Source organism: Podarcis raffonei, chromosome 1, assembly GCF_027172205.1.
Source record: "Podarcis raffonei isolate rPodRaf1 chromosome 1, rPodRaf1.pri, whole genome shotgun sequence".
NCBI classification, from domain to species: domain Eukaryota; kingdom Metazoa; phylum Chordata; class Lepidosauria; order Squamata; family Lacertidae; genus Podarcis; species Podarcis raffonei.
The window spans coordinates 133,698,325-133,723,793 of NC_070602.1; the positions used below are offsets into that span (position 1 = coordinate 133,698,325).

Below are 25,469 nucleotides of genomic sequence, written 5' to 3' on the forward strand. Positions count from 1 at the left end.
CATGCACAGGCCACGTTTCGGCACTTCTGCGCATGTGTGTGACGTCATTTTGATGGTCTGCACATGCGCACACAGCGAAACCCGGAAGTAACGTGCTCCGTTACTTCCGGGTCACCACGGAGCACAACCCGAAAATGCCTAACCCGAAGCGTATTCATCCATTCATGTAAGTCTTATTCTAATTGGTGAGTTAGAAAATCACAGGGTATCAGACCATGGCTTAATAGCCTGTTTTGTTTCAGTTGACTATTGTCAGAGCAAGCTAAATATGGCTGGAACGGTAATTAGTTCTAAAATTGAAGCTTTCCATCCCTTCCACTTGCACAAGGAGGAGCCAAGAATACATGTGCCCAATGCTTGCCTAGGCTGATTCCCATAATGCTAAATCATACCATTTAAAGCAGGCATCCCCAAACTCGGCCCTCCAGATGTGTTGGGACTACAATTCCCATCATCTCTGACCGCTGGTCCTGTTAGCTAGGGATGATGGGAGGTCCGAGTTTGGGGGTGCCCGATTTAAAGGGTTGCTACAAGAATATGGATAAATCCTTCTTGGAGGAGGATACAGTTCATAAAAATGAAAAAGGATGTCACAGGAATGTCACAATGGCTTCCAGATGATTCTTCACAACACACATTTTCCACTTTGGTGGTGTCTGAAAACAGTCATATGTCTAGCAGCTAGAGAAAAGAGGGGGAAGAGAATACTGCAAAGAGGAAAATTTCCTTTTATTTTAGCAGAACAGTCTAGAAGCACCATGCAATACAAACAAATAGCTTACAACAATGGTCTCCGAATCCAGATTAATTTCAAAAGGGGCTACTGTGGTAGGAAAGCATCTTTATATGTAAAAAAGTAGCTGTCGAAAATATACTACCCACTGCAGCTAATAATACACACGTTTTAAAACATTGGTTGCGGTATGTTTGTGTATTAAGGAGAGGATATAAAAAGTATAACCGTATAGACAGAAGAGTCTTTCTTTAAGACATTCTTCTAGTTAAAACTATTCTGCAGGACAACTTTTTAAGCTGCAGTCGAGCAGGTTTCTTAAAAGCCTACGGCACTTGCTTCTCTGCTTGGCTAGCATCTGACGAAACCCGGAAATAGATATTGACGTAAGTTGCATGACACAAGGGGGAGGAATGTATCACAAGCGCAAGTCATCAGTTCAAGCGAGTGTTAGGTAGCTTCTTTTCTGTGTTTAGAGAGAGAGAAGCTTAAAACAGAACTGGAAAAACAGACCCCAACCCCCAGAAGCATCCTGTTTCATCATATTCACAGACACAAGCAGAGACTTGTACAGATTTCATCAAGCTTTGGGGCAAGAATATTTGACGTGTTCAAAACTCTTCAGCAAAAGGGGAGAGAGAGAGAGAGAGAGAGAGAGAGAGAGAGAGAGAGAGAGAGAGAGAGAGAGATGTTCACCCAACATCCAAACCCATGTCCAAGGGGGAACATTCTTCCGGCATTCAACTCACCTTTGATAAAAGCGTCGCTTATTGAGATCATCTGCTGTCCTCCGTTGTCGGCAATCAGGTACTCTGAAAGGAGAAAGAAATATGAAGATGGCAGGAACACAGGGCTATAATCATATGGCTTACACGCCCACTCCACAAGAGAAAGAGAGGCATGACTCATGCTGTATTTTTAGTCACTGTTGTAGTAACAACTCCAAAATGTTCAAGTGAAGGGAATCTTCGTTTTCTTTCCTTGTTTTGATGACGTGTCAAACAAGGCATTAAAGCAGTTCTGGAACCAGATTGACATGGAAGAGCCCATTTGCCAATTTACACATGTTCCACGGCTTCATGGTCTTTTGACGTGGAGGCCAAGCAAGGATACAGATGCTATCACTATTATTATTATCCACCCCTCACCAACAGGTCCTAGGGTGGGTTACTACAATGTAAAATTCAGAATTAAAACCATACAAAGAACAGTGGCAAGAATAGCGTAGGCCCTGAAATCACACATGTCAGTCATTAAGGCCAGGATAAACAGGTGTGTCTTCAGCACTGCCCAAAAGCTGTATAGTAAAGAAGCCAGGCGCATAATATTAATTCTTCCCAGCCACAATAATTTCATATGCACGCCCGTATTAATTATATTTTCATGGTCACTGCCTATCTCATCCATTCACCTTCAGACCAGCTTAGAAGGAATGGAGAAGTTAGACCATTGAGGTTCCTCATCCTCTGGTCTTCTTCCTCCTATACTTTTGGTCAAGTCTGCCAGCACCACAGCAGGAGTCAAGAAAGCAGGTTCTGGATCAAACCTATTGCAAACTCCTGTAGCACTTTCAAGAGGAACTTTTATCTGTGTTTTGTGCTTTCCTAAAATATCTACGGTTCTTGCTACAGGAAGAAAAATGGCAATCGCCAATGACAAAGCATCTGGGTAAGCTTTCACTCAACATTTTGCACACATTTCTGATTCCTTGTGCAAGTTGAGAGACAAAAAAAGAAATCACAGTAAGCGACGCCACAGGCTAATTTATAACTGTCTTGCGGTAAAACGTTGCTTCCAGGTGCCCTGTACCATTTTAGCATCGTTCTGGTCTTGCTGGGGAGGTTTACTATAAGCTTCTGTTCATCTTGCAAAGATACTCCTGATCTACACCAGGATTAAATTCAATAGTCTCAGTTACCTTGTGGATTTGCTGTTTTCCCACATAATCTGAAACAGCAGCTATGCAAACGTTAACAATGAACTTAGAACTGAATTTCCTAGATGTTTTGCATAATGCATAAATACTACAGATTTTTACAGTTTGTTTTCCTGATGAACACAAAACTTTCCGGGTGCATTCAATATACATGACAAGCATGCAATAATACGGGGGGGGGGGTGTTACAGTATGTTAATTCACAAACCAGAAAAAAGAACTTCTATTACTAAAGCTATTTTATGAAATTAGTTTCACCACACAGCAACTAATAAAGAATTTTAGTAAGCAGGCGTTTATTGCATAATGTTATTAGGCATGGAGGAGTTCAGCCACATGCTGAATTACAGTATCTCAAAGTTACTCTTGTTAACTTCCCTTTTTACCTGTGAGCAAGAGTGGGCACAGGCAAATTTACCTCCTCTTATACATATTATTTTACAGAAGCAAAGCCCCAGAGGTCCCACTGTGGTTTTGTCACGAACTGATGACAAAGAAACGAGGAAGATGAAAAGGTCATCTTAAGATCAATACCACTAGCAGAGTTTTAGTGCTTGGGGCAGGGGAAGAGAATCAAAGATTTATTATAATTTTTACTAAGAGGCCTTATTTTCAGACTTTTATTTTAACAAAAAAGCTGAAGGGATATCAATATTGCTACATGTAAAACTGTTATATAAAGCAGCCCAGAAGCTTTAACATGATAAAAGATTGTAATTTCTCTACCATTTAAAAGGTGTAGACCAAACTGACATAAAATCTTGTGTATGAAGACAGACAATGGTCTGAGGCGAAGTCGGCCTGAACCCAAGCCTGCCACATTCAACACCAGTACTTGAACACAGCAGAATTCTGGTCTTTCCAACTGGACTGAGCTCTAGATGGTACCAGCCAATTCTATTTTTCTACAAAAAGACGTGCCAGACCTCACCATGAACGCCTCCCTTGTTCTCTTATAATGGCATCTGAGAGGTGCCGGAACTGAGTTCCGGCAAAAAAACCAAACCAGCCCTGGGACCAGGCATGCCTTACATTTGCATCCAGCACAAGTGACTGAGAAACAGAAGATGTCCTTCAAAACATCCTTGCTCTCTGTGGCCAAAAGATGGCCTGTCAAAAAAGCTATGTGAAAACGCGTTGTCTACAGTGGTTCAAAAGCAGAGTGGCCTAATGCGAGAGGAAGGAGGAGTAGAAAATAAGACCAGTGGGGGGACAGGAGGAGCTGGTGTTTGGGCACAAGGCTGCCTAGGCCCCGTTTTTCATCACGTGTGACTCCGAGTGGCAACTACCGCATACCTTTTTGGTCGGCAGGGTGAGGGGGCACGTGGGGGTACTTGGAATGCTTCTTGATATGGAAGTTCACGTTGTCCAGCTCCACGTTCAGGCTGATGGAAGCAGCTGAGTCGCTGTCCATGGCAGACTGGAAGCTGCTGACTGAGGTGCGCTTGCTAGGACTGGCAGAATCTTTTAGGTTTGAGGAGGGGGGGAGATACAGGAAGGAGAAGGGGGGTTCAAATAATAGGTATTCACGGGGGATCAAGGAAAGGAGAGAAATGATCTCAATTAAACCGTGTGCAATGTTGGAGAGAGAGAGAGAGAGACAGTAATTTCATCCACTTGCATATTGGCGTTTCTCATGATTTGGATGGTGTTTTGAGGCCAGTTGCTCCTTTTTTTTAAAGCAGGGCTGCTGTTAGGACCAAGATGCCCAAACAGCTGCAGACCTTATGCCAATTTGGAATCTGGGTGTGTGTGGAAATCTAGCCAAACACACAGAAGATACTGTATCTCCGTAAAAGAAATAGATAAAAGCGTTTATTTCTACAACAGCAGCAGGCAGCAGCAGCAAGGCAGAGCTTTTACTTGCTATTAAGACAGATATCCTCGGAAAACAGACACGAACACTCACTGGTCAAGTTATCATCTCCGTCTTCTGCAATCTGCTCTGTGTCGCTGTCGTCAAACTTGATGTCTTTGAACCAGGATGGCTCAGAATGGCCCTCCACCGAGTTGACCGAATCACTGTCTGGAGAAGGAGTTTCAGAAAATTCTGTGCTCTGTGGGAGAAACACACATTTCTCTCACTCTATTTGCTAGCATCATTGGATTAAGTACAATTCCTTCATTAGAATATACAAATTAATACCAAACTTTCTTCTTACTATTTGCTTTGGAAGGTACTGGATTAGGTTATACCAGGTGAGCCAAAATAAATGTGAACAATCAAGCGGGGGAAGGTAAGTGTAACTTTCAAAATAATGTTAACTGACCGCAAAGCACAAAAGTGGGGAATCTGTGGCTCTTCAGATGTTGCTGGACTCTCAACTTCCATCAGCCACCAGGATCAACGGCCAGGGCTGCTGCTGCTGAATTTATATTCCACTTACATGCAAAAATGGATTCTGAGCAGTTTGCAGCTATAATATCAATCATAAAAACAATACACAAGTAGAAAGGGCCCCCCCCCACAAGGCAGTCAGGACAACCTGCTCATGCAAATATGCATTAACCACCCCCTGGACCCACCTGGTGAGCCCCCAGGATGGGCCAATAATACAATGGACAGTCAAAAGCACCTTGTTCACATCCTCAGGTCTTACCCGCAGAACTGGACATCTCACCAGAGACTCTATTAGCATCAATATCAGTATGGAGACAAATGATATTGTCTTCAGTGAACTTATAGTAGCAGGCCTTTGATGGTACCAATGGCCCATTAAGTGGGGCTTTTTCACCACTTGAAATTTACCTGGGGACACAGTGATGGAAGTTGGAGAAGTCTAGCAACATCTGGAGAGCCACAGGTTCCATTTTTCTGCAAGCAGCAATTCCATTTTCTCTATATTTGATTGTGTTTGCGCATGTTAATGTTGCAAAAGGAAAAATAAAGAGTTCTAGAAATACGATAAAGAGCAGGAACTGCACGGGACTGTGAGGGGGGGCAGAGGTAGATGTAAGCTTACTCTGAAGGGATAAATCTAAAAGTCTGTAAAACTTAAGTGTGCATAGATATATATTTAAGTCACATGAATTTCGTATAAATATGTAGCACAAATACGTTGACAAAATATCAGATAATTGGAATCTATACATATAATAATCAGGAAACCATGAACAATGACAATTCATTTTTATTGGGGATATTAGACACAGATATAGCCAGAGATAATAAGAAAATATTCCTTTATGCTACAGGGGCTGCGAGAACACTAATTGCCAAAAATTGGAAAAAGAAACAATACCAACAAAAAAAGAGTGGCAAGATAATTTTTTTTTATTATATTGAATTGGCTAGATTGACAGAAGCCATTGGGGTCAACCCAAACAAAAAATTCAAAAAGAATTGGGAAACTATAGAGAATACTTTAAAAAGCAGTGCCCTCAAATTAATACTTGGACTTGTTTCGATTAACTTCTGCAAAATAAATTATGGTATAAAAGTTAAAAAACAGAAAGAAAATGGGGTAATAATGAACTAAGAAGAAGGCAGTCTACCAAAAATAAAAAGAGAACTGTGTTGAGGATGAAGGAAGTCAACTGGAAGAAAAGAATTGAAATATATATAGAGAGAGAGTGAGTGTTGACTATTGGATCTGTGTAAGATTGTGTAAGTGTAAGTACATTATTATGTTTTATTTGTATTTGTATTTTGTATTTCTTGTTTTATTGTATATTATTACTTTTATGTTTAGTTTTATGAGTATGTGTGTATGTGTTGTAAAATAAACAATAAAATTGAAAGAAAAAAAGAACAATGACAATTCAGTGTCGAATATGCAAAAAAAAAAGCTAGTCATAGACTAGTGATAAATAAGGAACTGTTAATATTTTGGACAGTAAAAGTAAACTAAAGAGCTATGTAGCCATTGAAATTGCAAGACTTTAAGTAGATAATTCTGGCAGCTCAGGAGAAAAAACACGTTTCAAATCACTTGAAGAAACCTAGTTATACTAGGGTTGTCTTCCATAGGAATGGCTTCTCATCTATTTTTCTCCAAAAACAGAGATGGATAACTGTTTGTTGTAGAACACTGTGGCCCATCAGAAGACTAAAGCAAAGAAAGTATTTCTGCATTGGATAAATTTGTCTCATCTTGTCTATTTTCCAGTACTGGAAATTCTCTCCCATCAATCTGAATGGAGAGCAAATCTCTGTATCCACCCAATAAATCATACAGGCTATTGAAATGTGCATGAAAGCCATATATATTTAGGTGTATAAACGACCATGTTCATGCTAGAAGGCACTAAATATGGCATCCAAATCATCCCGTAATCTTGAAAACTATATGCAGCCTCTTTAGATACTTCTATGTGGGGCACCAGGAAAGTATGTCGGGGTTTCCAACTACAACAGCTAAACTCTGTAACAAAATCCCTTAAGTAAAAAACCAATAATTCAGTTGGCCACATTTCCCACCTGCCCCAAACATACACATTTTTCTACAGGCTTTAGAGCCCCACTGGCGATTTCTCATTCTGTTCACACCCATATTATTCATAAGAAACTTCACAGGAAACCAGCAGGGCAGGCTCCCTTCTGTACCTAAACAGTAGCTAGCAGCTCCTCAAATCCTGGGAACACAGCCAAGGTGTTGTGCTGAAATGCAGCCTTTGCCCCAAGGTTAGTACTCTCTGCCCATGGAGGAAAGATACGCATTTACTACTTGAGCAATTCTCTAGCTGACCAAACAAAAAGTGACATCAATCTGTTCCATCTACAATGCCAGCTCTGACCTTTCCACAGATTAACTCTACAAATGCAGTTCTAAAGTGAGGTCTAGAACTTCCAGGAATTGCACTTGAACCATGTTTCAACGCGAAGGCAGAACGAAAAGACTCAAATTATGTGTGTATATAATTCAGGTTCAGCGCTCCTGAAACACTTTAAATGATTCAAATGGCTTTATTCCTTCCCAGGTGGGTCTGTCAAGCATAAGCTCTCTTAACAATGCCATAAATAAGTAGGGCTATAGGAACTCTGCACTAAGGATTTCTTTTTTTTAAAAAAAACTGCACCAAGCTAAGTTCAAGTCTGCAACAAACAAAGGCAGAATTCGCTTCGTATTTGCATTCGCTGGTGATGCAAATTAAGCAAGTTTTACATAATTTCTCTCCATTTTGCATAGTTGTTTGGAAACAAGGACTACATTGTTTGATGGGCATGTATACAGGATTGTAGCTTCAGTCAATTTCTGGTACACACAGAGTGCAACAAGGAGCTGTATTCAGCAACCATTCAAGCTTCCAAGATTCCGCCCAGAATTATTCACACATTTGCAACCAAAGGAGCTCTCTGGCAACCAAAGAAGCTAAACACCTTCTCTTTTAGATAAGAGTTAAGCCACTATCACACAGGTCTTTTTTTATCTATAGTTTACTAAGGTTTTCACAGCATTACAAGAAAAGGGGTCCCTTATTTTCCCCACACCCTCTAAAAAAAGTTCATTTTCATTCCAGCACTTTCATTTCTAATATATAAATGACAGTGGCCTTTTTTTGGCACTTGCACAACCCCTGGTCACCAGATTTCACCCTGAGTCAAACTGATTTGATTCTACACCTGCAACTAAGGCAAAAATAAAGGCAGATCAGCTGGCATACTATAAACAGGTTTACATACCACACTAAGAGAAAACATGGGTTGGCATGAATGAGCAAATGGAGCTTCTCCCAGGGCTGAGCCACTCTTTGGCTTAGCATCACATCCAGCCAAGGTCTGTGGACTGTCTTGCTCCAGAAAAAACAGAATCTGTAACCAAGGTTTGTTCTTGGTTTGCTGTTTGTGGTTTATCTGGAGCAAGACAAACCATGAGCCTAGGTTCAGATGTAATGCAAGCCAAACCATGGTTCAGCCCTGGATAGCAGCCCTGGGAGCAGGACAACCAGGGAAGAGGCCCAGTGGCCGCAATCTTCACTTCAGCAGTCCTGGAGTGTTTGCTTGCTCACATTAAGCCGTGATCTGGCTTACTAAGGCATTACATGTGAACTGGCTCTTGTCCTCAAGCTGCTGCTACAGAGATTAGAAAAAGAAGCAGTCGGGTGCTCTGGGAAAGCAAAGACAGCATCTTCCACCATGCCTCACTGAGTACTGCAGTATATGCACATCCTAGACCAGGCACCCCCAAACTCAGCCCTCCTGATGTTTTGGGACTACAATTCCCATCATCCCTGACCACTGGTCCTGTTAGCTAGGGATGATGGGGGTTGTAGTCCCAAAAGATCTGGAGGGCCGAGTTTGGGAATGCCTGCCCTAGACCCAAGGCAGATCCCATGTCACTCCACATAGTCCCACATCGCCCCTGTCCAATCTCACAACAGCAGTGTGAACCAGGGACGACTAAAGCACCAGAAATGCCTCAACTCCAGTCTTCAAGCAGCACTTAAAGGTAAAGGTAAAGGGACCCCTGACCATTAGGTCCAATCGTCGCTGACTCTGGGGTTGCAGCACTCATCTTGCTTTACTGGCCGAGGGAGCCGGCGTACAGCTTCCGGGTCATGTGGCCAGCATGGCTAAGCCGCTTCTGGCGAACCAGAGCAGCGCATGGAAACGCCGTTTACCTTCCCGCCGGGAAGGTACTTGCACTTTGAGGTGCTTTCGAACTGCTAGGTTGGCAGGAGCAGGGACCGAGCAACGGGAGCTCATTCCGTTGCAGGGATTCGAACCACCGACCTCCTGATTGGCAAGTCCTAGGCTTTGTGGTTTAACCCACAGCGCCACCCATGTCCCATCAAGCAGCACTTACATCCAGCCAAATGAAAGTCTTGGCTGTGGCATCGGAGTGCAACTTGAGAAAGTAGCAGCTAAACGAATCAGGGTATATTCCCCCACAACAGCACTGCATTACAGGCATTTCATTTTTTTAAAAAAGATTGCGGAAAAATCCAATAGTGGGTGAATTCTCTCCCCCCCCGCCGCCCATTGATTGTGTTGTATTATCTTCTTCAGGACATGGGGGGAGGGGGGCTGTCCACCAAGCAATGATTCATTTTGATTTATGCTTCCCTTCCAGATGCCCCACTAGCCCGGAGTACTGGCACAATGTGTCAGAGCAAGCCAGAAGTTCCTCGATGTAAACAATGATTCTCATTGAGTACCTGCCCAATTACTATCATGCCTCACTTTTTGGTACATTCATAAATTATGCTACTTTGTCAGAAAGCTACCAGGGTCTTTGCCGTAACCTCTACACCTCACCCCCATAGTGAAGAAGCCACTACTGTCAAAACATTTGGGCCATTAGCAAATACCTAAATTGCTCAGCCTCTTCCTTGAATTTGTATTACGGGTGTCTTTAAGGCTGTCGCAAAGCCCTTAATGAGAAAGCTTTTGAGGGGCAAACAATCTAATACAAAACCCCTTTTTCTGAGACAGCCTAAACCGATCTGTGCTTGATACGTCTCGTTTCTAAAAGTCACTTCTTTTGTCAAAAACTTCCCCTTCATCCCACTTCCTCCCGATCCACCAACTTCTCTTCTCCAGTTACCTGGAAGATGCCTACCTTTCTTTTCACGGAAGGTTTCGCAGCCTTCTTGCTACATTTCTTGACCTTAAGTGAATTAGTTTACATTAGTGACCTATCAGAGTTGCTTTTGCACACCTTTTCAAACAAGCAAATGCACTGCCTGAATACACAGCCTTGGGGAAATTGCCATTAGGATTTTCTTTATATCTGGGTGAACAAAAAGTCAAAAACCACTACACAGCATAAAGCAATTCGTTCAGCAGCCCAAGTCACATGTGAAATCACCACACACACAAAATCCATACCTGCAGTGGTCTGTAGAGCGCATACTCATCTCTGAAAATCTGATCGTGGTGGCTGACACAGTCCAGCCAGCGCCCGTCTACCAGAGCCTGACCAATTGCAATAGCTTGAGCTCTGGAAAAAGAGATAGGTTTCGAATCGCAAGTGAGTTACCAAAAACATTTATAAGCCCAAAGTGAAAGCTTCACAAATATGGAGTTGCAGTCTTTATTGTTTGTAAAAGACACTATTTAGCGGGAAGAAATTCCAATGAAAATCCTTGTTGTTACTATTTTACATGGTTGTTTATTTGTATATATTTTAAAATTTTATACGTGGATGTTTTATGAGGCAATTCATTTTATTAGGCATTTATTGCAATGCCTAATATTTTTCTTTTTTTGTATTCATTTTTATTGATTTTACAAATACAAAATACAGATAAACAAAAAGTAAAACAAACATACATATCTATATAAAGAGATTTTCCAAATCTCAGGGCTTCCCCTCATCCCCTCCATGGGGTCTCATTTCAAACATCTACAACTGCATATTCATCCATACTCCAATTCTTATATCAAACCATATTATCCATAGTGATTTTTATGCTACAACCGAATGAAAATCCTGTTCTTGTTTCCATCTGCTTACAGTGGTCTCCTAAGTAGCTTATAAATTTCTCCCATTCTTTTGTAAAGTTTTATCCTCTTGGTTTCTGAGTTTTCCAGTCAGTTTTGCCATCTCGGCACTGTCCATCAGCTTGATTTGCAATTCCTAATAAAGGTTTGGCCAAGTAAGTTAGCAAATCTAAAAAGCATAGCTCCAAGCAGTTTCCCACTTGACCCGCACTTTCTAGGCCCTGGTCCAAGTGGTTTTGCCTTTGCCGCGACACCTTCCCTGGGACAGGCGTCTCCTGGGCCCTAAATCAGAACAAACAGAAATCCATGGGAAATCCAGTGGCCGTTTGTTCCAATTCAGTGCAAACAATCGGGTTTCCACACGGGAAAATGACAGGGCAAGTGGAGGCATGGAGAAGCCCCCAGCCAGGCTTCCATAATCTGGTTCTCTCCAAATGGTTAGGATAGCAACTCCTATCTGGGACTGATGAAAGCAAATTGTTTTGGATGGGTTTTCCCAGATAAATAGCATATACCGTATTTTTTGCTCCATAAGATGCACTTTTTTCTTCCTAAAAAGTAAAGGGAAATGTCTGTGCATCTTATGGAGTGAATACATGGTCCCTGGAGCCAAATTGCCCAGGGGCAAAAAGCAGATCATGGTTCTTTTTTCTGAAAGAGGGAAGGGGGTGTTGTAACAAAGCTGCTGATCGCAAGTGATTGCAAGCAAGATAAGGGATGCTAGCAATAAAGGAGGCTGCCTGGGAGGGGGGAGGTAAAGACAGCAAACTTGCAAGGAGAGGAGACAGGAAGACTAAATCAATGAGGAGAGAAATTAGAAGAAAAGGAGGAGTAAAAAACTGCTCCAGCTAAGGAAAAAACACTAAGGCAAACAAGAGGGAAGGGAGTGTTGAAAGGAAGCAGCTGAACAGTGGGATCGGGAGATAAGGGATGCAATAAAGGAGGCTGCCTGGGAGGGGGGAGGTAAAAGCCCATGGATCCTCAGGATTTTTACATTGGGTCACCCCAAATTCACCATCAGGTCACATAGCATGTCCATGGCTACAGCCTGCACCAAAAAAAAATCACACACCCACTGTTGCGTGGGGCTGCAATGGTGCAAAAAAGTGGTTACAAAGCACAGATCCACATGGATTCTCAGGATTTTTGCATTGGGCTACCCCAAACTCACCATCAAATCACATGTCTGTAGCCACAGCATGAACCACAATAATCATACATCCACTGTTTCATTCAGAATATTTTTTTTTCTTGTTTTCCTCCTCTAAAAACTAGGTGCGTCTTACGGAGCGAAAAATACTGTACATGTTTTAAAATAAAATAAAACTGGTCCACATAGCATGGTTCATAAACGGTCAACGTTGGAAGGATTTTCATTGGAGAGGAACATATTTTCACTTTAGAACACTCTGTGTGTTCTGCTGTTTGGAAGCAGTACAATATTAACACAAATATGAACGTGCAGGCTATGACACATTAGCAATATTGGAATATTTTTAAATCACAGAATTGTGGAGGTGAAAGGGACCCTGAGGTTCACCTGGTGCATTCCCTATCAGGACAAGATTCTTCTTTTAAAAGCTGATTATTTTTTCAACTGCAGCATACTTAGATCATAGTGAAATGGACAGATGGAAGGAAGGAAGAAAAGTAAGCTGAGGACCGCACACATTTTAATTGAATGCAGACTACAAGGGGTTATAATAATTAGGAATAATTGTTTAAAACATATTGGGACTCAGCAGAAAAAGCAAAATAATAATTTGAGGAATGGCGGTTATATTACATTCACAGAAGGAGAACCACCGATTTAGAACAAGCCCCAAAACAACTACCTTACGAAAACAGAGTAGCATTTTCTACCCAGCAAAATTACCTTGGATTAGAAATGGGATGGGGATGGGTGGGTTGAGGGTTTATGCTTTATAATACCGTTCGCATTTCATAATTTGGTTGCAATCTAAAAAAATAAATACAGAGAACACATTCCCTTCATGGATATAACTAGTTCATAATAGCCCAGTAATCCCCTGAGCCATGAAGTACTGATACAGTCATGAACTCAGGGTTGCCCAGTACCTGGTGGTGACATGGCCGTTCCTCATGAGCCAGTTGACCAGCTCCTTCCCCACGATACAGTTGGGATGCGTTCGCAGCCAATAGCGATGATCCTGGAACTCCATGCCACTGTTGTGATGGCATATTTTCTTCCACAGGTCCTTTAGCTGGACTGAGTCCTGCGAGGCAAGAGTGATGACACTTTTAGATAGCATCTGTTTGGTGGGCTTAAGTGTTCCTGCCGTCTTGGGAAGTGCTGTTTACATCTGTTGCAAGTGATTTGCACCGTCCCCACCCCGCGATGCACCGAAGGCAGTGTTCTGTTATACACATTCGTAAAAAGGCAGGGCTATGTACCCGTATTTTTCGCTCTATAGGACGCACTTTTTCCCCTCCAAAAATTAAGAGGAAATGTGTGTGCGTCCTATGGAGCGAATGCAGGCTCCTTGGCTTTAGCAATAGCAACGCGAAGCCTCTGAAGCGCAAAGGGAACGCTCTCTCCGCGCTCCGGAGGCTACACGTTGCTTTCGCACCGACCCCTCTCGCTCTCCAGGCTTCAGGGATAGCCGCCTGAAGCCTTTGGAGTGCAGCGGGAACTCGCGCTGCGCTCCGAAGGCTTCGGGTTCCTTTTGCTGAAGACTCTCCTGGCTTCAGCAGAGAGGAAGTGCTGTGCAGCGCCCCTTCAGCCAAGCGGGAGGAGAAATGGAAGGGGCTCTGATTCTCCTGCCGCTTCACTGAAGGGGCGCTGAGCAGAGAGGGGGAGATTTTTTTTTTCTTGTTCTCCCCCTCTAAAACAAGGTGCGTCCTATGGTCGGGGGCGTCCTATAGAGCAAAAAATAAGGTATACACATCGTACATGAGTACGTATCTGCATCAGGAGAAAACTTGGCCCGTATCTTATTGTTATCTTTTTTTTATTCTGACTGCAAGCGCTTGCGGAAGGGGGAGAAAGATTAAACTTCCCTTCTTCACCAGCAGACATGTGTGTCCGTCTGTTGATTCTGTCTTCAGGTAGAGCAATAAACAAAGCTCTGCTGAACATTTTGTGCTCTTCACACTTAGAACAGCTAACTAGAGATTGCTTGGGTCTCCCTTACATCAGGCAGGCCTTTGAAGTAGCAGTGAATCCCACAGTGTATTACAAATCATAATTAGGGATAATTCAGACATGCACACTCATTCAAAAATTATATACAAATCATTACTATTATTAAATTTCTGTTCCACCCTTCCTTCCAAAGGAGTCCAGGGTGGCAACATCAAGCAACCACCTGCCTGTCTGAGACGTCATCTCAAACAAAATACTTTTCAACAGAAGTAGTTGAGATATTTAGCTGAAAATCATTTGGGAGAGGGGATCTTACTTAAGCGCAATATGCATGCTTGCATATAAATTAGTCCTACTGAAGCAACAGTATCCTAGAAAAAGATAGTGTGGTGTAGTGGTTAGAAACCTGGGAGGTCAGGGTTCAAATCCCCGCTCAGCCACAAAGCTCATTGGGTGACCTTGAGCCAATCACAGCTTCTCAGCCTCACAGGGTAGTTTGTGAGGATTAACTGAGCAGCAGGAGAACCATGTACACCACCTTGAGCTCCTTGGGAGAAAAAGGTGGGCTATAAATGCAATAAATTAAATATGTAAATAGTCTTAGACGGCATAAAAGTCAGAAAATGGCATGGAACCGCACACACACACAGAGACAAACAAAATAAAGTGCTAGCATTTTCTCTTGCAAAGATGGTTCAAACAACCACCGCAGTTGCATTTTCAGACCTAACGACACAAGGGTTTAGCAATTCCTTAAAGGTTTTTAAAATATATATATAAAGTTGCTAATCTTTCCATGCTGAAGGTGAAAACTCTTAAATTTCTTCAAAAACTAGGTAGTGGTATAAAAGTACCTTTTCAAACATACATACATACATATAGGATTATAATGAAGATAAAATGGGATAGCCCATCAGGGTGGGTTGCAAATAGCATTACAACAGTTCATAAACTGCAACCAGAGAACAGCACAAGGTGACTGCACCTAAGAAACAGGGAGCCCCAAAGCAGCAAGACACTACAGATTTCTGCAAGAAGAATGAAAGATTTTTTAAAAAAACTGCTTGACTTGTACCAGGAGAATTTTGCGCTCGTCCTCGTTGGCCTCCTTGGCGTATGTGCGGTTAGCTTGTGGACTGACAGATGTCTCATAGGAAGGGACCATGGGAGATCCAGAGCGATCCAGGGACAGGTTAGTAACGCTGGCTGATCTGGCAGGAGAAAGAAAACAATGCCTTTAAGCTCACTCCAGCTCTTTAAAATTAAAGTTTAACAGAGCAGGTCCAAGATTTTACAACATTAGGTAATGTAAGGAACCTCCCAAGGAATGCCCATCTCTCTATCTCTCTCACAAAGTCAATGTAGCGTTTTGAAAATCAGCAACTGGAAGTAAGCTTTTGGGATCTCAGTGCAAAACTATTAAGCTGATTTGTCCCAAGTGAAATTCTTCCCCCTTCCTCAAATAGTAAGGAGGATCCTTGATATTTCTCACCTTATTGCTTTAGTCTTCCTGTATCCCCCCTTTGCAAGTTTGCTGTCATTACCTCCCCTCTCCCAGGCAGCCTCCTTTATCTCTAGCGTCCCTTATCTCTCTCCCCACAAACGATCAGCAGCTTTGTTTCAACACCCACTTCCCTCTTTCAAAAAAAAACCATGATCTGCTTTTTGCCCTTGGGCAATTCAGCTCCAGGGACCAAACATTCACTCCATAAGACGCACAGACATTTCCCCTTACTTTTTAGGAAGAAAAAAGTGCGTCTTATGGAGCAAAAAATACAGTAATCTGTACATCTACTGGAGAGAAGAAACGAGCCCTGGAAGTTAACCTCCCCAAAATCCTGAGGACGTATGACGTATATGTCCAAAGATCAAGATTTGTGAGAAAGGTGACAGCAACACATACAATTGCGCACCCACCCCAAATACTGGGTCACTAGCAAGGCTAAGGTTTGGACCAGCAAGAACACCCTTGGTCCACAAAAATGCGTCACTATCAACCTTTTGGAACAGCCCACTAAATCCCCCAACCACCTAGAGAAAGGTCCAGCATTTGGGAAGTTATTCCACTTGTCCAACATCTCTGATGTCATTTCACTCAGCATGACACCTGAACTATAGACTTCACGCTGTGTTTGCAGGTCTCTTGCCATCTATCGAGGACAACACAGTGATGTCAAGCAAATATCGTCGTAATGTCGCTCCATAACCAAAGGACACGATCATCTTTCGACGGAAAGTCAATGTCATTTTAAGACTTCGTCTGCAGAAATAAACTTTACACAGGATCCGCAGTGTGCCATTTCCACAGATGCAGCTTCATCTACACACACAAGCATGAGGGTGGGTGGCTCACCTGTTCCGAGCAGGAGACTTCCCTGCTTCCTCCTGAACAGACCCAAGACGTGTCGATAAAGTGGAGGAGGAAGAGTCTGGGTGAATCAAGCTGCAAGTAAATGACACTGTTTTTAAGCAGCAATTAGCATCAAATTACTGCAATTAAAGCAAGCCATCATTATAACGCTACAACTCAGTGAGTTCTCCCAGGACTTAAAAAGCAGCGGATTTATATTCTTTACAATTGTTCTTCGAAAGGAGAAATGTTTTAAAGTGCTTCCTTAAAAGCTATAGCAAGCAACAAGTTCTCAAATGCTGTGGGGGAGGCGGAACTTTTGTAACTAAAAACAAAGCCATTTAAAAGTACAGTTGTACCTCGGCTCCTGAATGCCTTGGGAGTTGAACGTTCCAGCTCCTGAAAGATCAAAACCCCAGATCGAAACATCCGACGGGGCTTCTGTGGCTTCTGGTTGGCTGCAGGAGCTTCCTGCAGCCAATCAGAAGCCTTGCTTTGGAAGTTGAACGTTTCGCAAGTCGAACGGACTTCCGGAACAGATTCATTTTGACTTCCAAGGTACAACTATAACAAGAATCTTCTCTATGCATCACTGTTCCCCACTCCACACCATAATATCATTAGAATTTTGCAGTCGGGAATATGAGGTTTTAAAGTCTTTTTATAAATTTGAGTCTGAAAAGAATAGGGCAGGTTACATATCCCAGTAATCCAGGGCTGTGAAATATTAAATCTGTTTTGTTGGCCACCCAGAATTGCTCTCAATTATTTCTGCAAGCCGAGTTTCTTTTGGTCAGGGATGGGGAAGGAGGTGCCACCTACATCAAAATGCCCTCCAGGAGAACAGAAGTTGTCTACAGTGGCCAATGCTGCTAAGGAAAAGCAGTCTGTACATGCTCAGAGACACTCCTCTATACTGAGAGTTCAGTTCCAGGAGTATGCTGGCTGGGGAATGCATACGCCAATCTCTCAATGTTTTGACACTACTGAAAATAATTGTTTTCAACTCACAGACAGCAGAGGGTGCTGTATTCAAATTTAGAAAGTGAAAAAGAAACAAGGCAGGATTTATCCCTCACACCGCAGGTCAGATGTTTTACTCCAGCTTATCACTGATGAGCAACTTCAGTGTTTGCCTCCAGATGTTGCTGGAGGATTCTCTTAGTTGCAGCAGTTAATGTTAACATATTGCAACCTGATCCACAAGCCACAAACCCATGTCTCAGCTGAACTCTTTTACAGAATTCCAGCCTCAATAAAGCTGCGGGATTGCTAAAAGGACTCGGACCGAGAAGAGCAGTCTAAATTCACTTTGAGATTTACAAAATATGCCTCTCTTCCTTTCAGATTCAAGCTAGGAAAGTTCGGGTGCTCAAAGCATGTCCAATCGTGCAACTTTTTTCATCAACATCCATCAGACTTATTGAAAGATCCCCAAGCAGCTTACATATACATAAATACACCTTACTGTTTACATAAAACAGTAAATACACCTTACTGTTACATAAAAACTGATAACTGATAGAACCTTGAAGGGGCTAGAAACTCTCTGCTGTGCCAATGAAACCACCATATTGTGCTTATTTCCATCGTAGCAGATCCAGGCCACTGGAACAATGCAGGAGCAGAAGGTCTGACCCAAAAGTCTCCTTTGCAACAGTTCTCCCCACCCCCTTGCTCACATGGGGTGAGGAACCATAGAATTGTAGAGTTGGAAGAGACCACGAGAGTCATCTCGTCCAACCCCTGCGTTACAGGAATATTTTTGCCCAACTGGGCTCAAACCCATAACCCTGAGATCATGTTCTGCCAACTGAGCTATGCATGTGGAAGCCAAACACACAACGCCATAAGCTGCTTTAAGAAACAACTGAGCCAGCAAGCCTGTGGCAAGAATGACATTTCCTTCCTTGCCCCACATACCCAGGGAGAAGAATGGGCGGTGGGGGGGACGGGGACTCCCTTCTACTTGGGTCTGCTGCTTGACTGCAGCATGCATGTGGACCCAGCAGCAGACAGGGGTTTTTTAAAATTGTTGTAGTAGTAACCAAGCTGAAGATATGTGTCAATGAATTAATGGCATGTTCTCTGCCCACCTACACTTGTCCCCTTCTGCTGTTGTTTCCTTGTGTGTATCATAAGATTGTAAGCCCTTTGGGGTCAGAAGAGGAAAGTGTCTCAGTGGCACCTTGCAGACTACAGTCATACCTCGGGTTGAATGTGCTTCGGGTTGAACGTGTTCGAGTTGCACTCCGCAACAACCCAGAAGTAACGGAGCGCGTTACTTCCAGGTTTCGCCGCATGCACAGACGCTCAAAATGATGCCACACGCATGTGCGGAAGCAGCAAAACGTGGCACACGCAAACGCGCCACCGTGGGCTTATGTTGCGTTCAGGACGCAAACGGGGCTCCAGAACGGATCCCGTTCGCATCCCGAGGTACCACTGTAACGGGTTTATTGTGGTGTCTGGTTTTGCAGGCATTTGATGAAGTAGACTCTCATTCAAGGAAGCTTACGCCACAATTAATGTTTAAGCCTTTGGGTGTAGAGAGAGACTGCATCTGCTGGGAGAGACAGACACAATAGAAGGCTTTAACAACCTAACTGCAGAGGAAGGGGCAAAGATGACAATATGGCAAAGTCAGTTAAGCCATTCCGCTATTGACAGAAGCCATGGCTTATCAAAACCTGATGTGCAAAATCAACACAATACCATAGCAACAGCCAGTGTGATAGGACCACTGCATTCAAGCAGAATATCGCAGACAAATTGTGTGGCTGGATGGACAAAAGATATTCCAAACACTTAAAACTAAGTGGATTCCCCGCCAAACCAGATATATTGATACCTTTGCCAGGTAAGGTCTTCTTCGAGGAATATGTTGCGGCTGGCTTTTCTGCTGCCAACCGGAGTCCGCGGTTCCCCAGGATCCAGTACTGACACACAGTTGGCAGAGTCAGACAGAGCATTCAAGTCTTCCCCAATGGAGTTACTCTCTGTGGAGTGAGCGTAGCTTAAGGCTATCTTACGGCAGTAAGTGCAAGCTCGGAGGTCACCTGTCGAAAAACAAGAAAGATTGAACAGCCTTGCCCTCTACAGCAGGGAAACTAAGGATCCGAAAGAAAGTCTACTTTCTGAGTTTGTTTTTCTTGCCAGGCTTTTCTACGATGTGAGAAGCTGTGAGTTGAAAGGAGTTCCCTCCTCCTGGAAGCATTCACTGTACGTGAGGCTTCTTCCACGAGCAGCCACTGCTTCCAAAAAGGACTCCCTGCCCCCGCCTCCCCATCAGGTGATTGGGAAGGAAGAAAAACAGTTTCTTTGGCGAAGTGCTTCAGACATTGCCTCCTCACTCCCGTTTCAGCCTCAAAGGCTCTAACAGAAAGGGGGGGGTGCTGTCTGAAAGCCTTTTACAAACAGCAAAAGAGCTTTCAAGCAAAATTGCTCTTTGAAGTCCCAACCACTGGGACTTCAAAGCACAGCATCACCTGACACCATCGTGACATCACGCCCCACCCACCTGTCAAGTTCGGCCTGCCAGGAAGTGGGGTGATAACAATACTAGAAAGGGAAGGCAGAGCACAAAGGAAGGGCACATTAATGTGTGTATGAGGAAGTCTTCCCTCGCCTTATGCACTCCTCAAGGTGCCATCGCTCATGCTGTGAAGTCAACTGCACCCCCACCAAATAACTGCATAATGTACATTTATGAATGCAAGGGAGCAAATTCTTTCAGAGGTAGATATAAAGCAGGGAAAGACCTGCTACCACAACTAACAGTGTCCTTCCTTTAACTTTGCATGGAACTGTGAATGAAGCGATGAAGGAGCCCATCATAGCACACTTCCCATTTGGAAAGGCTCCATGCTCAGCCCTTAAACAAAGGCAACTTTCTCCCCTCCCCTAAAAAGGCTGAGACTTTGAACGCTTCATGCCTTACCTGTGTAACCCATGAATTTCCCAGGGATTTCCTGGTTGCAGCAGCGGCTGCAGAAAATCTGCCCGCACAGCCGGCAGTGGTGCCTGCGGCGAAAGGTGGTAAATTTCTCACTGCAGTCATAGCACTCCTTGCACTGGCTGTCCGGCATCCAGTATTGCTTCAGATCACTGTCCTGGGGAGGGAATTAAGTATTTAGCCTGGTCACAACACAAGGCAACAGATTTATGTAGGATATTTCTATCTCCGAAGCTAAAACAATACCATGAGAAGTCACAAGGCTGTGATGAGATTACATTTCCTCAGTAACTGGCTAATTAGATTTCCCAGCGCAAGTCCTTCTTAGACACATTGCCCGACAGCACAGTCTCTAAATTACCAAGTAAAAGTTTAAGCCCAGTAGACAATGGCCCAGCCATTCAACAAGTTCTGATCACACTCAGGCAATTCCTCCAGAGCATCCTAGCAGAAATATGTAATGTTAAAGGCATTAAGCAGAGGGCTCCTCCCTCCATTCAACCAAACCTTTAAAAGGCAGCCTTCTTCTTTAATATGCAGGGATGGTTTACTCAAGCCAAAATAATTTTCCAGGTGTTATTATAAAAACTATACAATCTGATCCAGTAAAGGATTCCTACCTGTTGAATGGTTTATTTAAATGTAAAGGTTCATCATTGTTGCACCCGATGTGTATGTCTTTAAGGGGCCAGAGCAAGGGCCAGAGTAAGATAACAAGACCCAGCTTTACAGCTGTGAAGCATAGCAGGTGCTGCTGAGTTGTATTTGATTAAGGTGTGTCAGCATTTGGGTGTAGTATATAAGGAGCAGCACCTAGCTCTCCCATTACCCTGGGGGATGGGTTGGTGGTTGGGTCATGTTGATGTATTTAGTGTAAATGGAGTTTTTGTTTTTCTTATTAAAACCTAGTTTAAGTTATTTTTGAGTCCTTTCTTTTTAATGCATGGTCTCCCCAGCAAGCTCTCTACGCTACTAAACTGCAAACAGCCAACATCTTTGGTTATGGGCCCAGCTGCTGAGTGGATGACTGCATATTTTTGGACTCTGAGAAAGGTTTGAAAACTCCTTCTCCTGTTAGCGTAGTTCTGTGGGTCTGGAAGAGTTCCAGAATGGTTGACTGGGTTCCTGAAGCTGAGAAGGCTCTGGTCTTCCCACAGCTAACAGATGAGAACTATAGTTTATGGTCTTTTCGGGTGGAGGCGCTTTTGACCTCTAGAGAAGTATGGACCTATGTAACTGATGACCCTCCTGACCCTGTGACTAATGCTTGGTCGAAAGGAGATGCAAAAGCCAGGGCGATAATTAATTTGGCAGTCAGTGACCAGCAAGTAGTCTATATAAGAAATAAGAAAACTGCCAAAGAAATGTGGGACAGTCTTGCAGCAGTGCATGTTAGAAAAGAGTCAGCATCTGCATTGACGTTTTTCAAGCAGTTGTACCAGACGAAGTTGCAGCCTGGTGGTGATTTGGCAGCACACTTGAGACGTCTGGAGGCAATACGCGGCGAATTAATTCGAAGGGACATGGACATACCTGATATTCAGTATGTTTTTATCATTCTTTGTTCCCTTAATGAGGACTTTGATGGTATAGCTAGCCAGATATCTGCTGTTCCACCAGCACAATTAACTGTGGAAGGGGTGACGGCAAGATTAATGGGCGAGTTGGACAGAAGGGAGGCTTGTGCCATAAGCACTCCTATTTCCAGAAGTAATGAGGAACGCCATATGCAAACCTGTGGTGATACAACTGCATTTAAAGCTGCAAAGCGTTGTTGGTTCTGCAATAAACAAGGACATTTTGCAAAGGACTGCAGATCCAAAAGAAAGCAAAGTACTCCCAAGCCTGTTTCTGTTCGTCAGTCACGGTCGTCAGCCCAGCAGCCGACATCGTATAGTAGAGACAGAAACGAGCCACGAGTTTTCCATGCTAGGACAACAGATCGTAAAAGACTTAAACGTGCCAAGTGGAAGTCTTTTGTTGTGGACTCAGGAGCATCTCAGCATATTTGCAACGATCGAAGCTTGTTTATTTCTTTCGAAGAGGAAATTGGTAATGTACATTTAGCCAATTCACAAGTCTTGCAGTCGCTTGGCAGGGGTACTGTTAAACTTGACTCTTTAAACATTACAATAGCGAACTGCATTTACTGCCCGTCAGTGGACAATTTATTATCAGTAAGGTGCTTTGCTCGTCAAGGCATAACTGTGCGTTTCTTAAAGTCAATGTGTGAGTTTTTCGATGGGAACAAACGTCTATTATATGCCCGGGAATCTGATGGTTTATATAGACTGTATTTTCGCACCTACTCCCAATCGCCTATAAATTGCAGAGCAGCACAGTCAAGCCAGGGGTTGAGGAATGTAAGGCCACATTCCGGGTGTGTCCATGAGGCGCACAGAATTCTAGGACACCTGAATTTTGCTGATGTAATTAAGACAAAGAATATTGTTAATGGCCTCAACTTAAAACCATGTAAATTCTTTATGCAATGTCTATCTTGTTGCAAGAATAAGATTAAGGTTGCACGCAAGGGTAGGTGCTCAGATAGGAAAGTAACTGAGCCATTTGAGCGTGTACATTGTGATTTAGTTGGGCCACTCCCACCATCATTAGGAGGTTCTAAGTACTGGCTTACTCTGATAGACCAGTATAGTAGATATTGTTGGACTTATGCAATAGCTGAGAAGTCCCAAGCATTTGAGAAGTACAAAGTTTTTTGCAACTGGGTAAAAACGCACTTTAACAAACCAATTAAGAACCTGTTTTCTGACCGGGGTGGGGAATTTGTTTCTGAGGATTTTGAGAAATTCCTGGAAGCGCAGGGGACTACTCATGAGTTATCTTGCCCCCGAAGTCCCTGGCAAAATGGGCTTGTTGAAGTTGTGCAGCGTGACCTACAGGCAGGGGTTAAAACGTATCTGCACGATGCTAATCTGCCCAAAGACTTTTGGGCTGAAGCGCTTAATGCGTTTTGTTATGTTAGAAATCGCAGTTATCATTCTGGTTTAGATGTCACCCCCTATGAGAAGCTGTTTAAAAAACGCCCTAATCTGAAATACCTACGCATTTGGGGTTCAGATGTAATTATGCATTATCCCGCTAAGCAGAAATTGGGTGAACGTAGTGTCCAGGGAAAATTAATGGGCTACCAGCAGGGGGCGTACAGAATTTACATACCAGCAACTGGCAAATTTCATATTACCAGAAGCATGATACAAACTGTAAATTGGAATGGAGTTGCTGTCTTCCAAGATACTGATGGTATAGATAATACTGAGGAAGAAGAGGAAGAAGCAGCAGCAGCAGGAAATGGTGCTTCTGAATTAATGGAAAAAGACAAAAAGTCTGTTGAATCTGATTTGTTTGATGATTTAAAGTCACAGGCACCCAAGGGGAGGTTAGATTCTCTTGAGTTTTCTGACCGTGAGCTTAGCCTACAGGCATCTCTTCAATCTGACAATGATTTACAATCTGAAACTAGTGGTTCACTTAGTCCCATTAAGTCTGAGGAGTCTGACTCTCCTTCCGGACTGAGACGTTCAGATAGAAAGAGACAGAAGCCACAACGTTTTGCAGATGAACATTTTAATACTGTGTATGCCAATAAGGCAGTTTTTGAGCCAAAAAGCTACAATGATGTTCAGAAATTACCTAAGCAACAAGCTGCAAATTGGTATAAAGCTATGAACTCTGAGATAGCTTCTTTAAAAGAGCATAACACTTGGTCTCTTGTACCACAAACCCCAGATATGAGACTTATTGATTCAAAATGGGTTTATAGAGTTAAAATGAATGACAAAAATGAAGTTGTAAGGTACAAAGCAAGCCTAGTTGCTAGGGGTTTTCAACAAATTCCAGGCGAAGATTATGATTTGTGTTATTCACCAAGCGTAAAATATGAAACAGTTAAGCTTTTGTTAAAAGATGCATCACAACGTGGACATTCTGTTTATCACCTAGATATAAAAGCCTACTACACAATGTTTCTCTGCTCTTAAGAGAGTGGTAATGTACCTTAAACACACCAAACATTATAGGTTGCAGTTTACAACATGTATTGACAAAGGTTTTGAAATTTTCTGCGATGCATCTCATGCAGTGGAACAAAATAATTGCAGGGGTGTGTCTGGTATGGTGCTTTGTTATAACGGTTGTCCATTTGAATGGAAGTCCCAGACACAAACCATTATTTGTCTCTCCACAACAGAGAGTGAATTATGTGCATGCGTTCAGGCCACTCGTGATGTAGAATGGTATCTGCAAGTATTTGCAGACCTACAGATGCAAGTAACACTACCAGTAAAAGTTTACCTTGATTCCCAGAGCGGACTTGCTATCCTGTGTTCAGAGACCAATACGCAGCGCACTAGAGTCTTAAGGTTACGTTTACAGTTTGTAAAGAAACTAATTGCTGACGAAATGATTGTATTTGAATATGTTCCAGGTGACAATCAAATTGCGGACATTTTTACTAAAGCACTTCCAAAGGTTACACATGAAAGACATGTACAAAATATGCTTTATGTTTTTGTTCCACAATGATGAACCGCAGGGGAAATGTTGAATGGTTTATTTAAATGTAAAGGTTCATCATTGTTGCACCCGATGTGTATGTCTTTAAGGGGCCAGAGCAAGGGCCAGAGTAAGATAACAAGACCCAGCTTTACAGCTGTGAAGCATAGCAGGTGCTGCTGAGTTGTATTTGATTAAGGTGTGTCAGCATTTGGGTGTAGTATATAAGGAGCAGCACCTAGCTCTCCCATTACCCTGGGGGATGGGTTGGTGGTTGGGTCATGTTGATGTATTTAGTGTAAATGGAGTTTTTGTTTTTCTTATTAAAACCTAGTTTAAGTTATTTTTGAGTCCTTTCTTTTTAATGCATGGTCTCCCCAGCAAGCTCTCTACGCTACTAAACTGCAAACAGCCAACACTACCATCCCAGGAAGGTAAGCTTTGCCTGTAAGCCAGGGGTGAGGATGCCCAGGGGCTTCAATTTGGCA

General features: G+C 43.0%; 1 protein-coding gene across 7 annotated transcripts in view; it reads right to left on the bottom strand.

Annotated features, from left to right (window-relative positions):
- PIKFYVE (phosphoinositide kinase, FYVE-type zinc finger containing) overlaps window positions 1-25,469 on the bottom strand; it is an 83,185-nt gene that overhangs the window by 37,888 nt on the left and 19,828 nt on the right. For 4 of the 7 annotated variants that reach the window (XM_053362978.1, XM_053362970.1, XM_053362961.1 and 1 more), the window contains 10 exons: window positions 20,452-20,623; window positions 19,363-19,570; window positions 16,515-16,604; window positions 15,237-15,372; window positions 13,135-13,292; window positions 10,441-10,552; window positions 10,172-10,219; window positions 4,579-4,726; window positions 3,966-4,133; window positions 1,483-1,545 (listed from right to left, as the gene is read on the bottom strand). In XM_053362978.1, the coding sequence (XP_053218953.1) occupies window positions 1,483-1,545; window positions 3,966-4,133; window positions 4,579-4,726; window positions 10,172-10,219; window positions 10,441-10,552; window positions 13,135-13,292; window positions 15,237-15,372; window positions 16,515-16,604; window positions 19,363-19,570; window positions 20,452-20,623 (1,303 nt within the window). The remainder of the gene's footprint in view (window positions 1-1,482; window positions 1,546-3,965; window positions 4,134-4,578; window positions 4,727-10,171; window positions 10,220-10,440; window positions 10,553-13,134; window positions 13,293-15,236; window positions 15,373-16,514; window positions 16,605-19,362; window positions 19,571-20,451; window positions 20,624-25,469) is intronic. The other 3 variants (XM_053362986.1, XM_053362995.1, XM_053363005.1) reach the window with 3 other exon arrangements.